We start from the raw sequence: 27870 nt of genomic DNA, 5'->3' as shown, positions 1-27870 counted from the left end.
GATAATATAGGTAAAAGAGGCACAGGGCAGAGTCACGGGCCCAAGGGTCAGGCTTTATTTACATTACTGGGTCTACCAAGATTCCACCTCTTGGTAAGTAAGCTGTCATTTTGGCAGAGGGACCTGCAGTGGTAGCCTTGGCTATGACTAGTCATATTTCAGCCATCAGGCAGTCCAAGGAACTATTTTAAAGAGATAATTGAGTATTTTCACGAATACACTATTAAGGCATCTAATATTTTGGTGTTTTCAGTATATAATTTTACTGTTATTTTTATTCTTTATTTTGCACAATGATATTAAATATTAAGTGACATAATTCTTTCTCTACTAATAGACAAATTTATCCATTTTGCAAACTCTATATTGAGGTCTTGTGAAAGGGAAATATATAACATGGAAACACACAGAAAAATCATTTGAAAACCAGTAGAGAATATTTTTAACCATTGTAAAAATTCAATCACAATTTGCTGATAGTCTTTAACTATGGAAAAACACAAGAGTAAGCAGAATTAAAATAGGGATTAAAAATAATTACCAGTAGTTTTTCAAAAGAATCAAGCTGTAAATGACTTCATTGCCCAAATAAGTAAATACCAGATTCTTCTTTAGTCAGCAATAACAGAACGCATGTTTGAGCTAGTCAACAAAGCATATGTTTAACACCTCTTGAATATAACATTTTAGTGATAACAAAGACTACATAATTCTATCCATTGTTTTGACTGTGCACAAATTAAACAGGTTAAATACCAAAGATACATTGTAAATAACTCCCAAAACTAACAAGAGAATGTTAAACAAATTTTTAAAGATTAAGAAATAAAAGTATAAAACAATTGTAACATGAATAAGACAGTGCTTAAACAATTATTGGCCCAATCAAGACCTTTAAAAGGACCAACAAAATGCATTATAATTCTTTTAGTTTACAGAGGAAAAAAATTTATAAGTACAAGTTGCAGAAAGAAAATGTTTAGTGCTATTTACATTCAGTTTTAAAACTCTGCTCTATACAAATTTAATTGTCAGTATGAACAATATTTTTGTAGATCTACTGCATATAAAGCCTTTTCATAAACGCATTAACAATGGATAAAATAACCTGATTACCTTTAAACAAAGCTGACCATCTGAAACCTTTCAAACAATGTTTGTAAGGGCTGTGGACACATACTTAAATACAGAACATGTCAGCCTGCAACTTTATTTTTATAAAGGCTAAAGTTATTTATATGGAATATTGTTCTATATACTACACGCCAATCTATATTTAAATTCTATAGTTAGGTATTTTATAAGTCTTTTATTAAATATAGTCTACACATATTTGTAATTTCATCCAGGAAGAATTTCTTCCCAGTGAAAAAATATAAAATCTTATATTTTTACAAGTTTAGATGAAACTAGCTCATGCTTTAGTGCTGTGCAAATTGTTTTTAGCATATCAATTTTTAAATTATTGATTTAAAACAAAAGAATTTATTTTAATTGCAAGCACTAATACCAAATGCAAACTACATAAAGAAACAAGTCAGTTATTATGGAGAAATTTTAATTTTAAGAATTCAGCTGAACTCTCTAATGAATAAGTGTGACACTGGACACAATTACAGATGAGCAAAAATTATGAAAAAATTCAGTCTACTGATATTCAAATACATAAAATTGAACAGTAAATGAGGTTTTCTAATATTTCTGCCCAATAATGAGAGTCTATGAGTGATTGGAACTCCCTACCCCTCCCACATTAAGGCTAGGAAACGCACTCACCCCTTTTGTGCTGTGTGAACAAGCACTCGGTTGCTTACGACTCAAGAGTACATGCGTTAAAGGAAAACAATTCGCTCATCAGCGCTCCTCTGAGTGCTTCAAACAACAGGCACATTTGTTTCTCCACTGCTGCAGTGAAGATTGTCACACTCAGTTTAGAATCTGTGCCAGTGCAGCCACCACAGGGACTTGGGGACAATCTACCCAACATTTTGGTTTCTTTTCCATTTTTTCCTCTCCAGTTGGCCCAGTTTATTAACTTCATAAATTGCTGAGAGTTTTCCAGTGTGGCATTGTACATGATTATTTCTATGTACCATAAACTATGCTATAAATTCTGATGAAAAAAAAAAGTCAAACTTTTTTAGTACAGACTGTATTTGGAACACTTGATTTGTTAGTCCTGGTGATAAAATTTTTGTGGCAGGAAAATGGTTTCTGCTATGAAAGGTGACTTGTTAACTTTTCCCCTGGAGATGACTGCAATCAAAAACCAATATTTTAAAACTGCTCAACATAAACAAAAATACTAGTAATAAAAATCATAGTGAAAATGTTCCTGATTCTTTTGACTTTCATGAGAGAAGATAACAGTGTTCATGTGAGCGTTCAGTTCCATGGCTTTACAGGCAGACTTTCCAAGGGTTTCTGAAGCAATGTTGCATCTCCTCTGTCCCAGCAGCATGAAAGACAAGGACGACATCACATCACACTTATCGACAGTGTTTACAGGATTACACAGCAATTACTCTCTCCAGTCTTCTCACGATTCCTCTGACCTAGGGAAAATGAAGAAAAGCCTTGTCTATAATAATGTCCCAATTAGAGGTGGGGGGAAGTGGGGCACCCAAGCTTAATAACAGTTTTTTTTTTTTAATGTTTATATATTTTCAATTAAAAAGCTCTAATAAATGCTTTTAATTTTAGTTTGTTTCCAAACTGTCTGGTTATTAGCTTAACTAGCTCTATTCATAAACTATGAAAACTTCCTTTCCCTAAAATTCTTTTCTAAGAAAAACAGCCAATTCCGAATGCTTGTCTCTGTGGCTCAAGAGAAGCCCTTCCCTAGTGCCTGGCTTACCTTGGGAGTTTGGCTCTGGCAATGTCTCTCTGGCCACCAAATGCATCACTGTTGTTTTACCAAAAGGAAGTTTTAGTGCTGTATAAAAAGTAGAAGACAATTTGTTACACATATATCTAGCTATTGAAATCACTAACCAGAACCGAAACCATTTAAAAAACTGATTGCTTTTTGTATGACTTCCTCAATAGATTGAACTGCTTCCTAGACATAGCATCTCTTACAAGATGAAATCAGGTTAATATTATTGTAAACAATTTTTACAATTCTGAAATTCAGCTCTGGCATTAACTTGACACATACACCATACCATAAAGGAAGGGGACAAGAGAAAATAATTGGTTAATATTGGAAATAACCTATAGAAGAAAAAAGAGAAGGCATTTAAAAAATTATTTCAGGGGGCAGTAACTTGGTGATCTGGAGATACGTTTGTTACAGAGATAGTGCACCAACCGCAAGGAATGATATTTTATAGACAAGCTAAACTGGCATTCAAGAGCAAGGCTCCTGGCTTCAGGTTCAAGATGGCAGAGCAGGAAGATAATGAGCTAACCTCCTCTCATTGACATCAAAACTACACCTACATATAGAACAGCTATTTCTAAGAATGGCCTGAAGAACAGGTTTTCTACGACTATGGATGTAAAGGAAAAGCCACACTGAGACAGACAGGAAGGGCAGACTCAATCTAGTCAGGACCTACACTACTCCCCACCAAGTGGGAGGGATATTGTTAACTGAAGAGGTCCCTCCCTGAAGAGTGATGGGTCTGAGCCCCAGCCTGGAGGACCTGCACCAGGAAGAGGTGCCTCCATAACATATGGCTTTGAAAACCAGCAGGGCTTATGCCTGGGAGAGCCAAAGGGCTGCAGAAAACCAGAGCAGAGGTAGCACTCGGTCATATGTGAAGGTGGACAGGGATCTGTGGAAACTTTGAATCTCCAGAGACAGAAGTACTTGTGGGTGCCATTCCTCCTAGCCCCCCTCCCCCTTTTTTTTACTCTCCTTCTACTTAGCTGATCTGATGCTGTCAGGTGCCATTTCTGAAACTCCATTAACCTTGCTAACAATGTTCATCTCACTCTGGTGTTTCTCTGAGAACCTACCCAGCTGCCTACCCCTCAAAAGGGGCTCTTGCCCTGCCACATTCAGTGGGTAGCCTCAGTTGGCAACAGCACACTACAGTGTCTGCAACAGTTGAGGCTGGGCCTTGCAGTCAGCCATACTAAAGAGCTACTCTGCACACGCACATGCCCACAACAGTTGCGGCCAGGCCTCACAGCCAGTGATGCCAGGGACCAGCCTAACCTGCCAGTGATCCAATCACAACCAGAGGCCACACTAGTCCACACAGGGAATACCTCTAGAGCAACCTGCTATGATGACAAGGGGAGATTCCACCCATGGACCACACAGGACATTTTCTCAATAAGGCCACTTTTTCAGGACCGGATATGCAGCTTATCTTCCTCATGTATAGAGACAGACAAAATGAAGAGACAAAAGAACATATTCCAAACTGAGGCGGATGTACCTCACACACCCTAGGCTCGGTTGGAAGCTGCTCTGTCCAGCAGAGTTTTCATGACCACGGCGGAACAAACTTTTACCCAGGACACTTTATTATGTCTGGGGAACAAACTTTTACCCAGGATATTTCATTATGTCTGGGGGAAGGAAGGTGGCTGCCTTTCTAGTGGAGAAAAGCAGCTAAACCTTCATCCCTCATGCCGTTTATTGAGGAGGATACACACTAGAGATACCAGGTCAAGACTCATGAATCATCAATAGTTTGGAGGCATTAGGATTACAGTTGACAGTAACAGATTACATGTACTAGTACAGAGGGCACAGTGACCAGTCTGTGTCAGGGTCTATCAAACATCTTGATGCCACACTGGCATTAGGTGCAAGGTTTCATACATTCCTTGCTAGAGATTGTTTATGTTGTATTATAAAGAAAGCAGAGCAAGTGCTAAAGCATAATAAGCATTCTTTAAATCCAATTCCCACAGGAACCTTCTGAGTGGCTTTCGGTTATGTTTCCTCTGCAGCCTTATGTTGAGACTTAAAGACAAGCACATCTGGAATGCCAGCGGCAGTCATGCTCAGGCCGGGGCTACAATTCCCTAAACTACAAGGAGTGGTTCCCTACACCAACCAAAAAATAAATTAAAAAACAAAACGAACAAAAAAACAAAACAAAACAGAAAAAGAACTAAACAAAATGGAGGTAGTTAGATAAAGAGTTCAAAGTAACAGTCATAAAGATGCTCATCAAACTCTGTGGACAAGTGAAATCAACTAAAAGATAAAAATTGTAAAAAGTACCTATCAGAACTAAAGAATATAGTAAATAAAACAAAAAATACACTAAGAGGAAATCAATAGCAGATCGGATGATGCAGAAGAATGGATGAGTGATCAGGAAGAGAGGATAGTGGAAGTCACCCAATTGGAAGATCAAAAAGAAAAAAAAAAAATAAGAGAATAGGGATAGCATAACAGACCTGTGGGACAACATCAAGCACATTAACATTTGCACATAGGGGTCTCAGAAGGAGAAGAGAGAGAAAGAGACAGAAAACCTATCTGCAGAAACAACGACTGAAAACTTTCCTAACCTGGTGAAGGAAACAGACATTCAAGTCCACAAGGCAGAGAGAGTTCCAAACAAGATGAACCCAAAGAAGCCCACACCAAGACACATCATAATTAAAAGGTTAAAAGTTAAAGATAAATAGACTTAAAAGCCACAAGAGAAAGATAGTTACCTTCAAGGGAGCTCCCATAAGACAGTCAGCAGATTTTTCAACAGAAATCTTGCTGGCCAGAAGGTAGTGTCATGATATATATTCAATGTGATGAAAGGGGAAACCTATAACCAAGAATACTCTACCAGGCAAGGTTATCATTCAGAATTGAAAGAGAGTGTTTCTCAGACAAGCAAAAGCTAAAGGAGTTTATCACCACTAAAATGGCATTACAAGAAATGTTAAAGGGAGCTCTTTAAGCTGAAAAGGCCAAAACTAGAAATAAGAAAATACATGAAATAAAAGAAAATCTCACTAGTAGAGGCAAACATAATAAAGGTAGTAAACTAACCACTTATAAAGTAAGCATGAAAACAATTAAAATTACAATAAGTACATATCTATCAGTAATTACTTTAAATGTAAACAGATTAAGTGCTCATTCATAAGGCATCAGGTGGCTGAATAAGAAAAAAGACGCATACATATGCTGCCTATAAGAGACTCACTTCAGATCTCAAGACACACACAGACTGGAAGTGTATGAAAAAAAAGATATTCCATGCAAATGGAAATGAAAAAAAAAAAGCTGGAGTAGCTTTACTTAGACTAAATAAGACTTTAAAACCAACATTGTAACAAAACACAAGGGTATGACACAATAATAGATAAATTTAATTAGAAGATATAACACTTTTAAACATCTATGAACCTAACAAAGGAGCATCTAAATACATACAGCAAATATTAACAGACATAAAGGGAGAGACTGGCAGTAATACAATAGTAGGAGGCTGAAACACCCACTTTCATCAATGGATAGATTATCCAGACAAAATCAACAAAGAAACATTGGTCTTAAGTGACACAGTAGACTAGATGGACTTAATAAGATACGAACAGAACTTTCCATCCCAAAAGAGTAGAATAGATATTCTTTTTAAGTGTATATGAATATTCTCCAAGACTGATCATATATGAGCCCACAAAACAAATCAATACATTTAAAAAGGTTGAAATCATATCAAGTGTCTTTTCTGACCACAATGATATGAAACTAGAAATTAATTATAAGAGAAAAATTGAAAAGAACACATGTGGAGGCTGAACAACATGCTACCAAACAACCAACAGATCAGTGAAGAACTCAAAGAGGAAATCAAAAAATACCTTGAGACAAATGAAAATATTACAAAATCTATGGCATGCAGCAAAAGCCATTCTAAGGGGGAAGTTTATAGGAATACATACCTATCTCAATAAACAAGAAAAGTCTCAATTTAGTCTTATACCTAAAGGAAGTAGAAAAAGAAGCAACAAAGCCTAAATTTAGAGGAAGCAAGGAATTAATAAAGACCAGAGCAGAAGTAAATGAAATTTAAGCTGGAGACCTCACTCTCTCTGATTTCAAACCATACTACAAAGCTGCAGTAATCTAAACACTATGGTACTGGCACAAAAAAAGACACACAGGTCAATGGAACAGAATAGTCTAGAAATAAACCCATGTTTACATAATCAATTAAATTTACATCAAAGGAGGCAAGAATATACAATGGGGAAAAGTGTTCAATAAACAGTGTTGAGAAAACTGGATAGCTAATACAAAAAAAAAAATTGAACTGGACTGCTTTGTTACACAACATACAAAAATAAATGCAAAACAGGTTTAAGACCTGATTTAACACCTGAAACTATAAAACTCTTGGAAGAAAACATAGGCAGTAAACTCTTTGACATCAGTGTTAGAAATATATTTTTTGGATGCATCTCCTCAGGCACAGGCAACAAAATAAAAAATAAGTAAATGGGTCTATATTAAACATATTTTGCACAACAAAGGACACCATCAACAAAACAAAAATGCAACTTACTGAATAAAGGAAGATATTTGCAAGTGATATACCTGATAAGGGGTTAATAACCAAAATATATAAAACTCAGCATCAAAAAACCCAAAATAATCCAGTTTTAAAAAAAGGGAATAAAACCCAAATGGACATTTTTCCAAAGGCATACAGATGGTAAACAGACACATGAAAAGATGTTCAACATCACTAATAACCAGGGAAATGCAAATAGAAACTACAATGAAATATTATCTCACACCTGTCAGAATGGCTATCTTCAAAAAGACAACAAACAACAAGTGCTGGCGAGAATGCAGATAAAAGGGAACCCTCATGCACTGTTGGTGGGACTGTAATTGATAAAGCCACTGTGAAAAAACAGTACGGAGGTTCAGTAAAATTAAAAATAGAACTACCATCCAATTTCATTTCTGAGTATTTTTCCAAAGAAAATGAAAACACTAATTTGAAAAAATATATGCACACTTAGGTTCACTGAAGCATTATTTACAATAGACATGAAATGGAAGCAACCTAGGTGACCATCTATATATGAATGGATAAAGAAGATATGGTACATACATACATTGTAATATTACTTAGCCATAGCAAAGAATTAAGTCTCACCATTTGCAACAACATGGATGAACCTAGAGGGAATTTATTATGCTAAGTGAAATAAGTCAGAGTAAGACAAATATGTATCATTTCACTTATATGTGGAATCTAAAAAACTAAACAAATGAGTAAACAAAACAAAACAGACTCACAGATGCAGAGAACAAACTGATAGCTGCCAGGGGGTGGGTGATGGAGGCAAAGAGGTGAAGGTGATTAAGAGGTACAAATTAATATTTATAACAAATGAGTGAGGGGATGTAATGTATAGTACAGGGAATACACTCAGTAATAAAACAATAACTTTGTATGGTTTCAGATGCTCACTAGACTTCTCATGGTGATCACTTCATAAGGTATAAAAACATGAAACACCCCTTCCCCACACAGTGCCACAACGTGGTGAAACACATGTAAAAAGATAATGAAGGAAAACTTCCCAAATTTGGTGAAGGAAATAGACATACAAGTCAGGAACCACCGAGAGTCATGGGCAAGCTGGACCCAGAGGGGACCACACTGAGACACATCATGATTGAAATGCCAAAGGTGAAGGCTAGGAGAGAATCCTTAAAGCAGCAAGAGAGCAGCAGAGAATTGCTTACAATGGGATATGACTATCAGCTGATTTCTCAAAAGAAACTTTGGAGGCAAGAATGGACTGGCAAGCAGTATTCAATGTGATGAAAGGCAATCTGCAACCAGGATTACTCTACCCAGCAAAGCTATCATTTGGAATGGAAGGGCAGATGAAGTGCTTCCCAGACAAGGGAAAGCTAAAGGAGCTCATCATTACCAAGCCATTATTATGTGAAATGTCAAAGGACTTACTTAAGAAAAGGAAGATCAAAACTATGAACACTAAAATGACAAAAAATTTACAACTATCAACAACTGAATCAAAAAAAATAAAAACAAAATCCAACTAAGCAAACCAGAATAGGAACAGAATCATAGGTATGGGGATCATCTGGAGGGTTATAAGCTGGGAGGGGGACGGGGGAGAAATGGGGATGTTGTGCAGGGACCAAGAAGCATAATTGGTTTGGTACAAAATAGACAGGGGGGAGTTAAGAATAATATAGGAAAGGGTGAAGCCAAAAAAACTTACATGCATGACCCATGGACATGAACTAAGGGGGGTAGTATTGCTGGAGGGAAGGGGGGTACTGGGCAGAGAGGAGCAAGGGGGGAAAAATTGGAACTACTGTAACAACATAATCAAAAAAATACTAAAAAAAAAGAAAATAAAAACCTGAAACTAATGTAATATTGAATGTTAACTATACTTTAAAAAAAGCTTTACATACCAGAATTTTAAAAAAATTTCTTTTAAAGACTATTTTTTTCTAGATATAGGAAAAAAATTAGATTAAGAGACATTTGTTTCTAAATCTAATTATATGTCAGTCACTTAATAAAATGTCTGCACCGAACAGGCAACTATAATGTAGAAACAGAAAAAAATTACAAACTTAATGGTAATTTTGAACATTTAATCTCAACCTTATATTCTTCGATTAGAAAATAAATTTCTTTAAAAGCTTATTTTAAAAGAATCACTGTCTTGGCATTATTAATAATCACTATTTTCTAATCCAGTCTTTAAAAGTTTTTCTTCATTTATAAATAACAAAGATTTAGAAATATGAAATATTTCAGACTTAGATTAATATAAAAAACCCATGTATCCATGAACCACTTAAGCAAACACCAACAAGTTTCATGGTAAATTCCTTTGTGTATAGAATTAGAAGATCCCACATATCTAACTTCAAGAGTTATTTCTATCGTTGTGACCTCTGAGTTCTCATATCTCCAAATACTTGCTCTTCACTAGTTACAAACTGGAGGCAGGCTTACAACCATAAATAAACAAGTGTGATTCTCCTGTTACCTGCCTTTTAAATCTTGCTCTGCTTGATGATGGTCAACATATGGATTGAAAAAAAAAAACAAAAACCTCTCCTGATTATCTTCAATATTATTAATACTTCTGTAATTAAGGTGAGTTTCCATTTTATTTAAAATCAATCACCCATTATTTGTTCTGTTCTCTTAACTTCTGAAATTCAAATGGAGCACAATGGCCCATAAACACGAAGATGGAAAAAGAGGAGGGCCTTTTCAGAGACTCTCTCAGACCAGACTTAACATTAAAATACAAATAAGACTTCATATTATTAAAAATTTCATTGAAAGTATCAGGAAATGCTGACTGAATTTAAAATGGACACGTGCCTCGCTGGGCATCACTGTCACACCATCTTGTTGACTTCAGAAAGTGAGACCTGAGTTACAAATCACATCTTTGCTACTCACCAGCTATGAAAGGAGTGGGGAGTTACTGACCTCCTCCCTGAGCCTCCGTTTCCTCCACCTACATTGGATAGTAAGTAATTCTATCACCACCTGACCCTTAACAGTTCTAGTGATTAAACGAAACGATCCAAGGAAAGTTCTCAGTTCAGGGCTTGGCACGAAGACAACATTTGGTAAATGTCAGTGTGGTCATCATTAACATCAGTGTTTTCAGACAGCAAGGAAAATGTGTGTCAGAAAACAGGCATAAAAGTGAGATGACAATTTAGACAAATGCACAGGCCTGGAAAGCTGCTGAATGGCTGGCCATTTGAAGCTAAAACTTGGATTGATGAGGACTATGATTTTCCTCTCCACGTGAATTTTAACTAGAAATAGTAGATACGAACAGCATCAAAGCAGCTGAAGGAAGAGGGTACAAGGATCTGAAATGCTTTCACTCTCCTTCACTGTGGATGCTTCTGCTTTCTGCTATGACACCTCACAACACCCAGAACAGAGGTTTTCCACCTTCACATAAAACATTACCCAGGATTTCAATTCAGTAGACTGGGAGATGGGGAGGGGAGAGGGCCTGCAGAAATTGGCCTATTAAAATGAGCATCCAAATGACTTTCATGCTCACCAACTCATCCACAGCTGGGAAACACTGACGAGGAATGTATGAACACTAAACCTGTAGCTGACCTTTATCCTCCAACTGATAAGGCTGTTATCACAACTCTTCTTTAGCAGATTAAAATTCTATGTAACTGAGATAAAAAAAGGGTATTAGGGCTGTTTTAAGAAATTTTTAATCAAAAAATTTAAACCTGAAACTTATGAAACCACAAGATCTCAAGAGTGGCAGTGAATGCCCAGGCCTCCTATTTGAACATCCACACGACTGACCTTCATCCATGGTTGTACCCCCACGTCATATTCACCTGCTGCGCAAGAGGATCTCCCTTTTCCCACAGAGGTCCATTCCTTCTTTAGGCAGCTCTATTTGTTCAAATATTCTTTCTAGTAGTTAACAGAAATGTGTCTGCCTTTGACTTCCAGCTGTTGGTCCTACCTTAATTTCGCAGGGTTATAGAGCAAGTCACAAGCCTAAGCCTTCTCCATGGGAGCCATTAGAATATTTGAAGATAGTTGCTATGAACCTATGTGTTGTCTCCTTCATTATCCACATGAAAGACCAAAGGCATTTTCAGTGAAATTATATCCTGAAACATTCTACTTAAATTATCATTTGCACTTATCTACTCCAGCCCTGACCACACAGTATTTAACAGTGGATTTTGTCTGTTTCCATGTAATACTATAGTACCTTGAAGGAGGAGATTCCATCTAGTTAACCCTGTATCTCCAATTGTTTAGCACAGTGTTAGCACATAAGGAATAAGCATATGCTGAATGAATGAATGAAACTATTCTACCTTTAAGGAAAAACAAATTAAACACTTCATGTTAGGTTTAGATTTTAAAAAGTCACACTGTGTTTAAACAAAGATATATTAAAGTAGGTCTTTCGTTTGCCTACAAATTTCTAATTACCAGAATACTTGTACTAAAAGCAAAACAAACCCTGCTGATGATAGAAAATGTACCCATAAGGGGGCACCATTGAGCTATGTTTCTCCAATCACAGGTAAAAGCAATAATAGCTAACAAGTGTATACTATGTGCCAAGCACTGTTCTAAATGCTTTGAGCGTATAAACTGCTTTAACCCTCCCCACCTTGGAGGCAGACACAGTGGCTACTCCACTTTACTATGAGGAAACTGTGACACAAAGCAGTTAGTCACTTGCCCAAGGTTACACAGCCAGTGAGCAGTGGACCTATGGTGCAACTTGGACATCTGGCTCTAAAATCTCTCTTTCAGTCACTACGCGATACCGTCTCTCTAATGTTACTCTTTATTCTTGCATGAACGGCCATCACATCAATTAAAGTCAAACTAAAAACATTCCTTCATCTATATTTGAAAACCATTTATCATAAGTTTTCCCTTGTTTGTGTACCAGGTTCTAACTTTAAATATTACATATTATATTTATTATCCAGAAGTAAAAGAAGTGGACATCAAAAAATAGGCAGAATTCATACTGAGTTTGAGGTCATAATTTTTTAGTAAAATCAGACATTAACATTAAACAAACACGGATAATGCTGCCACAAGAGACATTAAATCCCATACAAAAGTAACTATTACCTCCTAATGTGACATTTCCATGGAGAAATCGTCCTTGATAAATAAGTCGTAGAATATTTGGGCTGCTGACCTGCTCTTCTTCCCAGTCTGAAAAGAACCAGTGAACTTGTTAGGTGTGTTTCACCACAAAATTAAGGTATTACTGCACTCTTCTAAACTTCTGATCCAAATCAGATAGAGCACATCAGAGAAGACACTTGGAGCTTCCACTTATGGTAAGTAAAACAGGCATTACGCTATCACTGCAGCCTCGGTTCTTGCTAGCTCTTCTCCTTAACTAGTAAGAGCTGCAAAAAGACTAGTTTTTGCTTTTTAAGAACACTTAAATTAGAGTCCTGATGTTTAAAAATTAAATCAAATGAGCTGTGAAAAATCCAATCCTAGGAAAAGATAAATGTCATTTGAAAATTAATTTCAATTACCAGTAATTAAGAGAAAAGATTATAATATTCCAATATAATATTTGTATCTGTTAATATATATTTGAGGTTAGAAACAATATGTTTAGCAAAGATTTTAAAAATAATTAACATATTGACATAGAGAATAACAAGAAAAGTATACCCCAAAACTGGGGAGAACAAAAATTTTTTAAACAGATTAACAAAAGAATGTGTTTACTTTTTGGACAATGGTGACATTACTTTATTGTCTTTTTGAAGATATCTGGTAAACATTACAGACAACAGAACTTTAATTCACTTTACCCAAAATACTCAGAAGAAACCTTAAAACCAAAAAAATTGCATTAGAGGGTAAAATGGAAGCTAGCAAAGTGCACAAAGAAAATCAAAACACAAACTGGTGGGCAAGATGAGTAACAGAATGACAGTCTACTTTAGCATGTAGCTGATGAAACACTACTCTGTTAAAATAATGGTGTAAGAACACTGGTGTGTGTAAGTTATGGGGTTAGTAATTTTTATGAGCTGGTGGATATCGTAATTAAAGCTCTGATTTTGATAGCAATTTGAGAATTCCATTATCGTTCTCAACAATTCTAGTATGATGTGCTTGTTTCCTATAGAAGCTCCTATATCAGGAGTTAACTATCAACACAAAAACTAGTTTGAAATATCCAGAAGAGGAAGTGAAGAATAAAAAGGGGATAGATAAGTAGAGCACTTTCCTTTTGCCTATTTTTGTTGAGTGTTCAAAATGATGAATATGAATTTGATAAAACCAGTGCCTCCTACTGACTCAGCACAGCAGAAACGAGTAGTGGGGAAATAAAACTCAGTCATTTCTATTCCCCCTCTTTCCCCTCCCCCGGAGGCCCCTCCTGCCTTTTCTCAGGTCCCTCTTCCCTCCCCTGGCATGCCTTCCTTCTTTCTGACTCTAGTGTTCCCAGATCCCTCCTCTTCTAGAAGAAAAGTCAAATAAGCCTCAAACACTTTTATATGGATTACTCTGAATTCATTGCATGCAAAGTTACTGTTTAACAGAATATTTCTGGTCAAGACAGAAGTGTTTCACAGATATAAAGAAAACGACTAATTATTTCACAGAAAAATATATTCTAAAAATATTTAAAGTATTTTTTTAAGCTGCAGAAACTTGAAAACACATGTTTTATTATCTTATACAGTGTCTTGATTTCTGCATATGCCACTGGTTTAATATGCTCGCTCCCCCTCCCTCTTAGAGGATCTGAAATTTAGAGACCTGCAGAAGAACAATGCCTCATGGAGCAATTTCAGCTACCAGTAACATATATTTAGTGAATTACATTTTGAACCTCTGACCCAGTAACAGCTACGTGTGTCACTATTCTACCCATTAATATTGCACTAAACTGTGTAAGATTATACTAAGGAAAACCAATTCTTTCCAAAAATGTATTGTGCAAAGTATTCTCTTTGATTGATTTAATATTTACTACATTTTTATTATTAGCACCAATAAATATTTACATTTTCTGACCATTGGTGTATTATGTGATGTAATGTGTGATGATTAACTTATTTTATGTAAAATAAAAATTAAATGATGTATTTGTATTCCCTCCATTATCTAAAATTGCTGAGTACAGCTGGCAAATTGAGGAAAGGCAGGGTTCAAACACTTCTTTTGGGGCAATAAGTACCATGGGATTAACACAATCAATTTCCAGTGCTGGTAGATGCTCCATGCAATTGGGAAATTACTTATGGCAAAGACCTGCACTTGAGTCTCACCTTCGTTTACCATTAGTCAGGTTATTCTAAGGAATTAAACTAATTTTAATATCCAAGGCAAACAATAACGAAGGTAAAAATATTTCTTTTAAGTTATAATGTTGCCTCCAAAAAAAGTTTTTGAGAGGGATGACCCATCTATGTTTTGTGTACTCTTTTCTACAATATCCACAGCTGTCAAAAGCTATCTTTACCTTCCCTTCCCTTCCCTCCAAAATGATAAAAGTAACACTACGTCATACTTAGTAAAACATGAGTACTATATTTTTAAAATGCTTTTCGCCCTGACAGCTATGGCTCCCCCTGGCTATGAAGCAATTCCAGTATTCCAAGAGCCCCAAGTTTAGTCCACTTCAGATTTTCTGAAATTTCTTCTTACCTATAACCTTTAGTTTCAGTAGCTTTCTGATTTAGGACTAACACTGACTTCTCTCTTGGTTATCAGTGTGAAGAAAGATCTAATTATCTGAAAGTATCTGTCTAAATCAGTGTTTCTTAAATTCAGATCTATGAATACCAAAAATATGCTCTTAGGGTCTGAAAATCCTTTTTAAGAATTTTTAAATTATGCTTCATTTTAGTGGTAATCTGGAAGAGATTAGCTAGATAATTCAAATAATCCGCTTATAACAAAGTAGAGCCTTGGGATTTTAATGCCCATGTATGCATTTAAGTTCATGATTAAACTGGCACCAAAGAGGACTTCTTTAACTGTCAAGAGGCTAACAAGGAAAGGACAGAGGTGGACTAAATACATATATGATTCATTCTTGCTGAGTGAGGGCCGAATGACAATTTGGAACACAGTGTGAATGAAGGTTTTGTGGTGACTGGGTCCTCATACAGCAAGTAAGAGCACATGCATGCCAACTCAACAGTGCAAGCTGTGAGCTGCTTTTAATGAAAATACATCATTGGGCCCAATAATGTTGTTAATTTTAATATTATTGGTTTTAAGAGTTATATGTGCATTTTCTTTGTAGATCTTTTTAGTTTTATGGTTGTACATGAGTTAATAAGGATAAAGAGTTTTAACTGGGTTTGATGTTTTTACCTTTCAAAATAAATACTGTAATAAAATAATTTAAGCCAGTACTAGAGAATCTACAAGAATTTTCTTTCTCTAGAAGAGTTATATATATTATTTAATGTTAAGAGATACTTATCTAATTGATTCTTTTTTTATACACTGTGTTCTTTGTTGAAACAAGTCTTTTCCTTTAAAAGTCCAAATTGCTCTGGCTAGTTAAATTAAGTGAAATCAGCTCAAACAGTCATATTGCTATGGTACATGCCATGAAAGGGGCAAGATGACGTGGGGACATTTGAAAGGAAGAACATACGCTAAAGACTCACTGTCGGATGGCTAGACCAGAGTCTTCTCACATAGAAAAGACGCAGAGAAAGGGAGGAATGACACACACTCTTCTACAAATTTTGGTGGGGACAAATCATGGACACTGGCTTAAAAATGCTAAGTACAAAAGGGTTTTATACCTTCTTGACCTGTAGTAGTTCAGAGAACACATGGAGTGACATGAATTAGAAATCACTTTGTGTCTAACTCAATTTTAAATAGTTTATGCATAGAACTGACTAAAGAGAATATATAATTTAAGGTAGTTCTTCTCCCCTTTTAATTTGTTTAGGCTAACTAAAATGAAAGTGTGTATCTGTTAGCTGCACTGTGTTTTACTTTTAAAAAAAAATTTTCATTTACATCAAGCAGTTCTAGGTCAAAAACAGGGACTCAGCAGAGTGGCTCCTGTACCATTTTGCAGTGAGGTGGCTGAAGAGCAAAATAGGGAAGGTCATACAGTGGTCCCCTTTACCTTTGAGGCTTCTACCCTCAATTAATTGTTTCTTTATACTTTATATATTTAAGACTTTTTCAAAATGTTTGTGAAACAAGATAAAGGCATGGAGAATTAACAGTATTCATTCTCAAGAGAAAAACACCACTCACCCATTGGCCAATTGTCATACACGTGCTTTGCAATATCAGAAGCAGAATCGTTAGGAGAAAACAGGAACTCTTTTGTCTTCCCGCTTACCAAGATGAGGCGCAAATTGATCTGAAAGAAGACAAAAATGCTTTCTAATATAAACTTCAAAAATGTTAAAGTAAAATATGACTCAGTTTTTCATTTCAATCACATTCTAAATTATTACTAATATCATTTTCTCATTTTTATTTACTTAAATTCTGTAAAAAACTTTTAAAAAATTATTTATTTATTTATTTATTTTTAGAGAAAGGAAAAAGAGTAAAAGAGAACCATCAATCAGTTGCACACACTTGGACCAGGGACTGAACCAACAACCCAGGCATGTACCCTGAGTGGGAATTGAATTGGTGAACTTTTGCTTTGCAGGATGATGTTCAACCAACTGAGCCAAACTGGTGAGGGCTGTAAAATTTTTTTAGAAATTGGGGATTTGGTATATGATACTATTTCTAATATTCAGTATATATGAGGGGGAAGCAGATATATTTGCCATAATAAAAGAACCAAAGAAAACCAAAATCCATTATGTCTTTAAATTTAACTACTTCAATGATGTTCAGAATTGGACTGTAACAGGTTATCATTATTACTACAAAATGCATATATTCCATTGAAAAACTAATAAAAATGGTGACTCTGCAGATGACTTCATTAAACAGAAAAAATTTAGTTGTTAATACACTTCTTAGAAAAAAATAAAGAGAAAACAATAAATTATATAAAACTTTTTATTCTATACAATTATTCAAACCTAAGCATATAACCAGAAGCTATAATTTTAAAGAACTTTATTATGGTTAATAGCAGTATCAATGACAGCAGTTACTTTAATCCCAAATGCACGATCACATATTTTCTTGGCAAGGGAAGGAGCAGCTACGTAGGACAAAGAGCACAGACCCTGTGAAAATCTAAGGTGGATAACAGAATTAAAATTTCTGAGATCCACTGGATTTACATTTCTCACTAAACAGGTATTTGCTTATATGCCATTCTTGACACATTTTCCAAAATGTTCACTTTTTAATTTTCATCTTTACCCATAATTAATTTGATATTATTTTTCTTAAATCACAACATCCACTCATTTCCCTGTAAGTTATAGAAATACAAGCATAGCTTTTTTCTTATATTTCTGGGCCTCTGTTAAGACAGCAAAGAAGACCTTCCTAAAAGTTGGGTCTGGTCGAGAGCTGAGTCCTGGGACTAAGCCCTGCTTCTTTATATATAAAGAACAGAGAATGTCACTGTACCAGTTTGGGTTGTCCTAGATCCCAGGTTACCCAAGCTCTCATCTTCGGTTACCAATATTTTTTCTTATAAAAAATTACCAGAAAATCTGTAAGATGGTAAAGGCTACAATGATAAATCAATGCCCGATGCAGGACCATCAAGACACTAGAGCACTCACTGATCTACCACCTGCCACCACCACAGCCAATGCCACTCCCAGCGCCTCACCACTTTGAAAATGAGTTGAAAGTTACAAAACATCTCATCTAGAAAAATGCTACACACAGGCAATTCTATATTCAATGAGGTGCAACTGGATTCCATATCAGATGGAGAACTGGATTCCATATTAGAAAATGTATTCTGGGGATAAGTATGGGAAGGGTTTAGTCAAAGAACATATATAAATGACTCATGGACATGGACAACGGGGAGGGATATGATTGTGGGAGAGGGGGTGGGTTGGGTGGGGGAGAGAAATTGGGAGAAAAGGGGACAACTGTAATTGAAAAACCAAAAATAAAAAAAGAAAAAAAAGAAAATATATTCTAACAGTATTGTGCAGTCTGTCAATTAAAAAAGTTTTTTAAAAGTTAAAATAGGAATCTGTTTTCCAAGCGAAAAGCTATTTATTTATGTCCAGTAAGAATTCTTTGCTTCCTTTCTTTCTTAATTAGAATGAAATTAGACCAAAGAGCCTAATACAGGAAGCAATCTGATGAAATCGCACAGCTATGAAGAAGTGATATGATCCAGAAACTCTGTAAGTTCCACTTGAACTGAATTCAAGCAGTGGTTTGCCAAAATGATGAAACTACAAGAAATCACCACCTTATTTATTTCCTATAATAAACAAGTAATGAGTAATTTTTAAAGCAAGGAATACAATATGGACATTAGTTCTAACACATCACTGTTCATGGCTGTCCATTTATGTGCAAATATTGATACACATATTATGCTCTAAAATTACATGGAGTCTTCTAACGTCTTCAAACTACTGATAAGAGCCTTTTAGTCATTAATGCCCAAGAAATTACGACCCTCACAATGGTTTAGCCAAATATATTTGTTTAACCAGAAATGAATATAACTAAATTCAAGCTTCCTAAGAGTTACATAAATGATATGAACCTACTACTTCTTAGAATAATCTAAGTTTAAAATTAATTTCTACTGAACTTTTATTCAAATTATAATATTTAAAAATAACAAAGAAAAAAGATTTAATCTTTATAATCTGTAATGGTGACACCAAATCATATTTTAGATTTTCCCTAATATCCATCAATGGAGAAATGGAAAATATACGACCATAAATCTTTACAATGGAAAGTGGCACAGTTGTTAAATGACATGAAATACAGATGTAGATGATTTGACATAAAAAGATGTCCACAATATATTAAATAAAACAAAACACATATCACTCACCCCATAAATATGTAACACTAACTAATTTTGGGTTCATACTACAAAGTTCTCAGTATTTCCTATTTTAAAATTGGTATACATCACTGTCACCAATAAACTGATATTTCACTTTCATATCTGAAAATCAATGGTCTAAAGAATTCGTTTATCTAGATGTTCCGAATGTTGGAAACTTTTAGGCTTTAGATGTGTGTGACATAGGTTAAAAATATTTTTAAATATGTTTACAAGTAGGTACGAACTTTTCAGTTTGACACAGACCCTACTAATCCCTACTTACTTACACTGCTCTGCTTCATATACTTATGACACCTGCTTGGCCCCAGAAAACATTTGAGTTTGTAAGTCATGGCAGAGTTTGAAAGTGCTTTGGGCTACAAAATAAGAACAAAAAGCAAGGTAATATTTTAAAATCTCCTTAGAGGAAGCCTAATGACCCCTGTGGATGGGGAAGGAGGGAAATATGACAATGCAAAAGTAAGCCCATAAATACATAAATGTAAGAATTTACCAAATCTTATTGTTAAAATTACCTAAAACTGACAATAACAGATAAAGACCCCTTCATGAAATAAGCTTATGTCCAAAATTTAAAATAACAGCAATAAACACACAAACTTAAGTTGGTAAGTCAAGTACTTGCTAAAACACTTCCAGTGCCTGGAATATAGTAGATGTTTAATCAATATTTGTTGACTAATATTTCAGTTTCTTTAGTTTCAAAATGCAAGTGAAAATGTAGACTGGAAAGATCAGCATTAAGATTCAAATCTAGGTTTCAGCATTCTGGGAATTTTATCAAATGGCAAGTGCATTAGGTAGAATGGACATTGATAACAGTAATTTCTTGGTAGTGATATGGAGATGCAGATATAGTTCCAAATATGACCTAATTCCCTCTAAAGGATAATGTACCAATTATTTAAATATTTATTAATGAAAGGCCTTTTAACTTCTTTGAAGTCAAGCTAAGTCAATCTATAAAATACCTTAAAAGAACTTCAATTTGTGAGGTAGTGGGATCTTGACATAGCAACAATGAGTTAAAAATAAGACTCCTATTTACAGCTTAAAATATTATACACTGCATATACATACTTGTCTAAAAAATAAAACTATTAATCAAGACTCTGGATGACATGATATGAGCTCCTATTATGTAATAAAATTCCCAAGAGATGGCATTTTGACCATCCAAATGAATTACATATTTTATAATTATTTTTGAGGCAAAACAAATCAAAACAAGACTATTAGTGAGGTAGAACTACCATGATCATTTCCTGTAAAGCCAATGGAAACAACAAGAACTCTTTCTTCTATGCGTGTAATTTCAAGTAAAAGAAAACGTTTTCAGTCAAATTGATGTGATCAATTTGAAGAAGTCTCATCTAGAGCTTAATTCAACAGCAATTAGTTTTCGATTGGTCAGGATTTTAAAAAAGGGAGAAAGGAGAGAGAGGGAATGAAAGATGGAATTAACTGGAATGGTCTTTGGACATAAAACAATTATGGAGATGGCCCATGCCCTTTAACAGAAATATGACTGTTTTCTACCAATAGGTCATAGACATGTAGATCAGAAAATGAAATCCTAACTTCTCTGAGAGTCTCTGAACAAGAACACGAGTATTGGGGTACTCTACCTCACACGGGAGGGAAGCACCTTTGCCTTTGTAGTGCTGATTCCTACCTTTTTTGCTAAAGGCCAAGCAAGAAGCCCAGTGGGAAAGATATTAAGACTTCCTTTGCAAATCCCTTTGAAAAGCTCTCAATTTATCTCAAGGGGATTATACTGAGTAAAAAAAGCCAATCCCAAAAGATTACATATGTATGATTCCATTTATATAATATTCTTGAAGTGACAAAATTATGAAATGAAGAAAAGAATCATGGTGGCAAGGTTTGAGAAAGAGGCACAGATGCTATGTTTACAAAAGGGAAGCACAAGGAACTAAGTGGTCACATAAATCTGCACATGTGATACAACTGCAGAGAATTAAATACACACATAGACACAAATCAGTGCAAGAAAACTAGAAAATACAAATAGAGTCTGTAGATCTTATCAGCATTAATTTCCTGTTGGGATATTGTACCACAGTTCTATAAAATGTTACCATTAAGGAAAACTGGGTGAAGGGTATATGTGATTTCTCTTTACCATTTCCTACAAAGGCATGTGAGTCTATAATTATCTAAAGTATTTTGTTTTTTTTTAAAGTATTTTATTTATTTATTTTTAGAAAGAGGGGAAGGGAGAGAGAAAGAAAGGGAGAGAAACATGAATGTGTGGTTGCCTCTCACACATCCCCAATGGGGAACCCAGCCTGCCACCCAGGCATGTGCTCTGACTAGGAATCGAACCAGCGACACTTTGGTTCATAGGCCGGTACTCAATCCACTGAGCTACACCAGCCAGGGCTGTTATTGTTTTTTAAAGCAAGCATCCAACTTGCTAAAAATTTATATGGTGGTACATGTCTGTCTTCACTTACTTGCCTTACTTGCACTCGAAAATAGTTTTTTAAAGAAAGTAATATTGTATTAAAATAGCTACTTAATCTTGGAAAAAAGATATAAACAAACTTATCAGTGACTTATTTTGAGGTAATGTATGAATTTGAAAATAAGCGTATTTTCTTTCAAAATTTAATTAATTTCTAAGAAATTTTTAGAAAGGGGAAGGGAGGGAAAAGGAGAGAAACACTGCTGTGAGAGAGAAACATTGTTTGGCTGGCTGACTTTTGTATGTTCCCCAACTGGGGACGAAACCGCAGCCCAAGCATATGCCCTGACCAGGAATATAACTGGCAACCTTTCAGTTTGTGAAATGACACACAATCACCTGAGCCACACTGGCTGGGCAAGCAAATTTTCTATTTTTTTTTTAGAGTTATGGAATTGTAATGGGAATATTTTGAATTTTTGTAAAAGAAAAATGGGATGAGGGCAACAAGAAATGTGTTCATTTTTCTACATAGGGCTGATTTAAAACAAATTATCCAAGCAACTGCAGTGCTAAGATACGGTACTCACTTGTTTCATAAACTTTGTTTTAGGTGTGCATTTATTCAAACATTTTCTGAAGCAGATACTATGCTTGGTGCCCGGATTACAAAAGTTTTAATACGAAAGCCTGGATTACAAAAGATTTAATAAGAAATCTCTGAGGATTTCATAACCTTGAAGCTATGAAAGAGACATTCAAACATAAGTATGGCAGAGAGGGGTAGACAGGATATAAAATTTTAAGTGCCCAATAAATATTTGCTGAATGAATTTTAAAAGTAGCATAAGGAGAGCCTGTGAATCTAAGAATCCAGAGTTGGGTTTATATGATGAAGTGAATAAAGAAGAAAGATGCTAACAGCCTGCTACTTGTCATGTGGCTTGCTATATTTCAGGTACTGCACTTGGTTACCATTCCTCCAAGCCAGGCTCTGAAGCAGGTATTACTACTCTTCCTCCCCAACCCCTCATTTTAGAGTTGCAGGAATGAGTTTAGAGACTTCAGTATGTACAGAAGCTGAGTGAGATTTGAACCCAGGTGTGCTAATAGCACAATACCTGCTGCTTACCACTCTGCTAGCCCCTGGCTGGTTTGGCTCAGTGGATTGAGCATTGGCCTGCGAGCTAAGTGTCGCTGGTTTGATCTTCCAGTCAGGGCACATCAGAGAAGGAAAACTCTGACTCCAAAAAACCTCCGCTGCCTTGCGGCATACCTCTTCAGGGGAAAGGCTAAGGGAGTAAACCCCGACAGAAAATCCGGAGCCGGAGTCCCTAAGGCGGTTTGACGTTGTAGTCAACACCGGCAACTCCTGCGGCGCACCTGAAGCCAAGCTGTATTGACTCCGTCTTTCCCTTGGACCCTTCAGCTGCGAAGAGAGGTGGGGTCTGCTGCATGGGCAACAGCAGACCCTCCATATCACCCTGCCCAGGCTCTGTAGCTTCAGCTTCACTGGAGAGGACACTCCAGCGTCATCGCAAGATGTCGATTCAACACGGGAGGAGACAGATACCGTGTCACTCCCGAGTCGGACTGCACAGCCATTCTCGGCGGTGCAGATAGACTCTTAAGAAGCTACACCATCGTCTCTTGAGACGGACGGCTGCCGACGACCACTCTGCTAGAATGAACCAGGTGGCCACAGCAAATTCCTCACCATCATCTCCATTGTTATTTTCTATCATCATCTCAACCACTCTTGCCCTCACTATACTCCAGTCACAGGCATCTTCTTTCAATTCCTCAAGGCCTCTACACAGGTTATTCCTTCTGCTTGGAATGCTTGGTGTCCTACACTCCCTACCCCAGTCCACACACACTCTGACTGGTCTGTTTGAGAAGAGATAGTATCAGTAATACCTCCTGAGCCCAATCATCCTGGATAAAGTAATGAAACTTTTTTTTTTTTAATTGTAGGAAAAGGGTTTCAAAATAAAATTAGAGAAGTCCAGAAAGCATTCCTATTGCTCTCCGGAAGAGAGCAGCAATCCTATGTGAAGAAGTTATCATTACAAGGCATCCATGACAACAGATTTCAACCTCTAAGAAAACACACCTGAATTCTTGTCTATAAATTTACTTGTAGTATAAAGTCATAAACTAAGGTACACTGAGGTTTGCTAAATGAATTAAAACTATGAAATATTTTTCTACATTCTTTTTAGCACAGCATGAAATCATTTCTCATATATATAAAATATTAAATCTTTATAGGTAAAACCTCAGTAGGAGTCCTTATTTTTCTTTTTTTTAAACAAGTGACATGATATTTTATTTCCTTTAATATAAATATCTAATGGTACTATAAGTAAATTTCTTTTTTGAAATTTTGAATTGTTACACTTATTATTTTAAAATTTTTATTGTTATTATATTACAGTTGTCCCAATTTTTCTCCCTTTGCCCTCCTCTGCCCAGCCCACCCCTTGCTCCCACAGTCAATCCCCACACCATTGTCCATGTCCACGGGTCATTCATACATGTTCTCTAACTAGTCCCTTCCCTTTCTTTCCCCTTCCCCTCTAGTCAATGTCAGTCTGTTCCATGTTTCCAGGCCTCTGGTTCTATTTTGCTTGTTAGTTTATTTTGTTCATTAGGTTCCTTTTATAGGTGAGATCATATGGTATTTGTCTTTTATGAACTGGCTTATTTCATTAAGCATAATATTCTCCAGTTCCATCAACACTGTCGTAACAGGTAGGAGTTCCTTCTTTTTTTCTGCTGCATAGTATTCCATTGTGCAAATGCACCAGTTTTTTTTAACCATTTGTTTACTGATGGGCACTTAGGCTGCCCATAGCACTTGGCTATTGTAAATAGTGCTGCTATGAACATAGGGGTGCACAGGTTCTTTTGAATTGGGGTTTCAGGATTCTTAGGATATATTCCCAGCAGCGGAATTGCTGGTAAGTTGTGAGACCATAAAAGCCCTAGAGGAAAACACAGGCAGTAAAATTTCAGATATCCCATGTAGCAATATTTTTGTCAACATATCTTCTACGGCAAGGGAAATAAAGGAAAAAAACAAACAAATGGGACTACATCAAATTAAAAAGCTTCTGCACAGCTAAAGAAACAATCATCAAAATGAAAAGAGAACTGACCGTACTGGAGAACACATTTGCCAATAATACATCAGACAAGGGTTTAACCTCCAAAATATATAAAGAACTGATACGACTCAACACCAGGAAGACAAACAATCCAACTAAAAAACGGGTAAAGGACCTGAATAGACAGTCCCTCCAGGCAGACATACAGAGGGCCCATAGACATATGAAAGAATGCTCAACATCACTAGCCGTCAGAGAGATGCAAATTAAAACCACAATGAGACACCACCTCACACTTGTCAGAATGTCCATCAATAAAAAAATCAACAAACCGTGCTTGTTTCAGCAACACATACTAAAACTGGAATGATACAGAGAAGATTAGCATGGCCCCTGGGCAAGGATGACACGCAAATTTGTGAAGTGTTCCATATTTTTATTGGGACTACTGTAACAACATAATCAATAAAATATAGTTAAAAAAAATCAACAAACAATAAGTGCTGGTGAAGATGTGGAGAAAAGGGAACCCTAATGCACTGTAGGTGGGAATGCAGACTGGTGCAGCCACTGTGGAAATCAGTATGAAATTTCCTCAAAAGAAAAATTAAAAATGGATTGCTTGTTTTTAATTGTAGAAACACTTACCTACCCTGAAAGAGAGGAGGTCAGAGAGGTCTCTAGCTTAAGCTCCCAAGTATTTACAACATCTCGTTTTACTGGAAATGTGTATTTCTGGAACATGGAACTCATTTTAAAATGTAGGTGAAGCACTATATTCCAAAGCAATATTAAATGCTTTTTGAATTATATGAACTGTCAACTATTTATTCATTAAACTATTTTTTGAGCAATGAACATGAAGAAGCTGGTGGGCTATAAAATGAATTAACAGTCAATTAGCCTACTTGCTTTCTAAGTAGATTGATTTTTTCCCCCCTTATCAATGAAGAAATAAAGAAAACACTGGATTCTTACAAGTACAATTCAGAATAAAATAACATAGCTCAAAACTTACACAGCATTTAGTGCCTAATTAGCTATTATCACAAATTGTGTGCCACTGTCATCATCATACTCATCATCAGTTTAGCAAATCACATAATACTAACTATAATGCTCTTTAAATATTTTAATGTACATTTACTTTAAAATAAATTTGGAAAACTCATAAAATTAAAGTTCTATGAAGAGACTAAACAATATATATTTTTTCAAATTCCAAGTCCTGTAAACTGAGACAACACACTGGTTCTAAAATTAAATTATGGTTCTGTATCATATTAAAACATGACTATAGGATATCCCTTTATAAACTAGTTGCTTTAGCCAGATTTCAGTTCACAATAGTAACAGTCTAATTTCCTATACATACTATCAATTAAATAGCAAATTCAAATGAAACCAAAGCACTCTCTCTGGGACACCAGATTTCTATCTAGGGAAACATTTGTTTTGAGGAGGATTTTTAGGTTTTCTGACTCAATAAAGAACAACAGTTCAGGCCCTGGCCAAGTAGCAATGTTGGTTACAGCATTGTCCTGATAACACCAAGGTTGCAGGTTCAATCCCTGGTCAGAGCACATACAAGAATCAACCAATCAATGCATAATTAAGTGGAAAAACAAATTGATGTTTCTCTCTCACTCTCTAAAACCAACTAAAAAAAAAAAAGTCCAGTACAATTATTTGTCACCCAAGCACCTACAATATTAAATCATAGATAGGAGACAGGAAATTGGCAAAAGCAAAGCACAGAGAGAATACTGGGGAAGGGAGAGAGAGTAGCTTTTTCTATATTCATAATATATTTTCATGTATTTTATAAAGATGACAATTCTCTTTTCTTTGTCATCTCCTATTCGTAGAAATATGATGGTATGAATTTTCTGGCTAAGGAAGTTGACACTTACTGAATATCAACTATGTACCAGGAGTTTTGCTTACATATATTATCTCATATAGTATTTTTTCTTCTCTCCAATCACCTAGCTACTCCAAAAGATCCAATTAGAAGACAGGATGAAACCTTTAGATGTCCGTACTTTTCTTATTTGTCTTGGCTTTGTCATTATTTGAGGCTTCTGCCACATTATCTTTGAGCTAAGTGTTTGCCCTTTTGCTATGGGTGTCAATTCTCAGATTCTCTCCTTCCTACTTCTTCTATGCTATTACCAAATTCTCAGAACTACTTAAGATTCCATGCCTTTTACAATAGTACTCATCATTCAACTTTTAAGATTGCAAGTAGTCCCAGTTCATAGGTAGATGGGGAACAGACAAGGGAAAAGGCCCTGAGAGGCTAGTTAGTAGCAAAGTAGAACAGGAACCCAGGTTTTCTCTCTCCTAGATCACGGTTTGTTCTAGCTTACATCAATGTCTCCCCAAAACACCATCTCAATTTCCCCCTAGATCTTTCTAAATATTGAATTCATGTCTTATTAAAACAGACACTTCAGAAGGGCTTGCTTTTCTTTTAGGATTCATGAAATTTTTGAGAAAAATATTCCTTAATCTGCTACATACTAACTAAAAGGTATTCCTGCCTTTTTCTCTGAGTGACTGAACTTCTAGAGAATATAAGTAAATGTTAAGAGAAAGTCTTCTTATTTACTATAAAATAAGTTTGAAAATGACAGGTTAAAAAAGTCAAACAAGGTGTCTGCCAGAGGGAACGGGAAGTTATTGTTGAATGAGCAGAGTTTTGGTTCTGCAAGATGCAAAGAGTTCTGGAGATAGATGGTGGTGATGGTTGCAGAAGATTATGAATGCCTTTAATATCACTGAACTGTACATTTTAAAATGGTTAAGCCTGGCCAGGTGGCTCAGTTATTCAGAGCATCATCAGTGCAC

The 27870-nt window shown here is 35.8% G+C and overlaps 1 protein-coding gene and 1 non-coding gene across 2 annotated transcripts in view; one reads left to right on the top strand and one right to left on the bottom strand.

Annotated features, from left to right (window-relative positions):
- Nucleotides 1-664: 664 nt before the first annotated feature.
- The window catches only part of UBL3 (ubiquitin like 3), a 66070-nt gene continuing 38864 nt past the window's right edge, over nt 665-27870 (bottom strand). The window contains exons 2-5 of the mRNA XM_090273744.1: nt 16746-16854; nt 12603-12689; nt 2858-2935; nt 665-2555 (exon numbers count right to left, since the gene is read on the bottom strand). Of these exons, the coding sequence (XP_090129870.1) occupies nt 2503-2555; nt 2858-2935; nt 12603-12689; nt 16746-16854 (327 nt within the window). The 3' untranslated portion in view covers nt 665-2502. The remainder of the gene's footprint in view (nt 2556-2857; nt 2936-12602; nt 12690-16745; nt 16855-27870) is intronic.
- LOC150012399 (U6 spliceosomal RNA) lies at nt 25351-25455 on the top strand. The gene has a single exon (XR_016510875.1). It is a non-coding gene; the product is annotated as a U6 spliceosomal RNA (small nuclear RNA).

This window comes from Furipterus horrens, unplaced genomic scaffold (assembly GCF_987537825.1).
Source record: "Furipterus horrens unplaced genomic scaffold, mFurHor1.1.pri manual_scaffold_4, whole genome shotgun sequence".
In the NCBI taxonomy this organism is placed as follows: Eukaryota; Metazoa; Chordata; class Mammalia; order Chiroptera; family Furipteridae; genus Furipterus; species Furipterus horrens.
The sequence above is the reverse complement of the archived record's forward strand: the minus strand, read 5'-3'. Positions and strand labels throughout refer to the sequence as shown.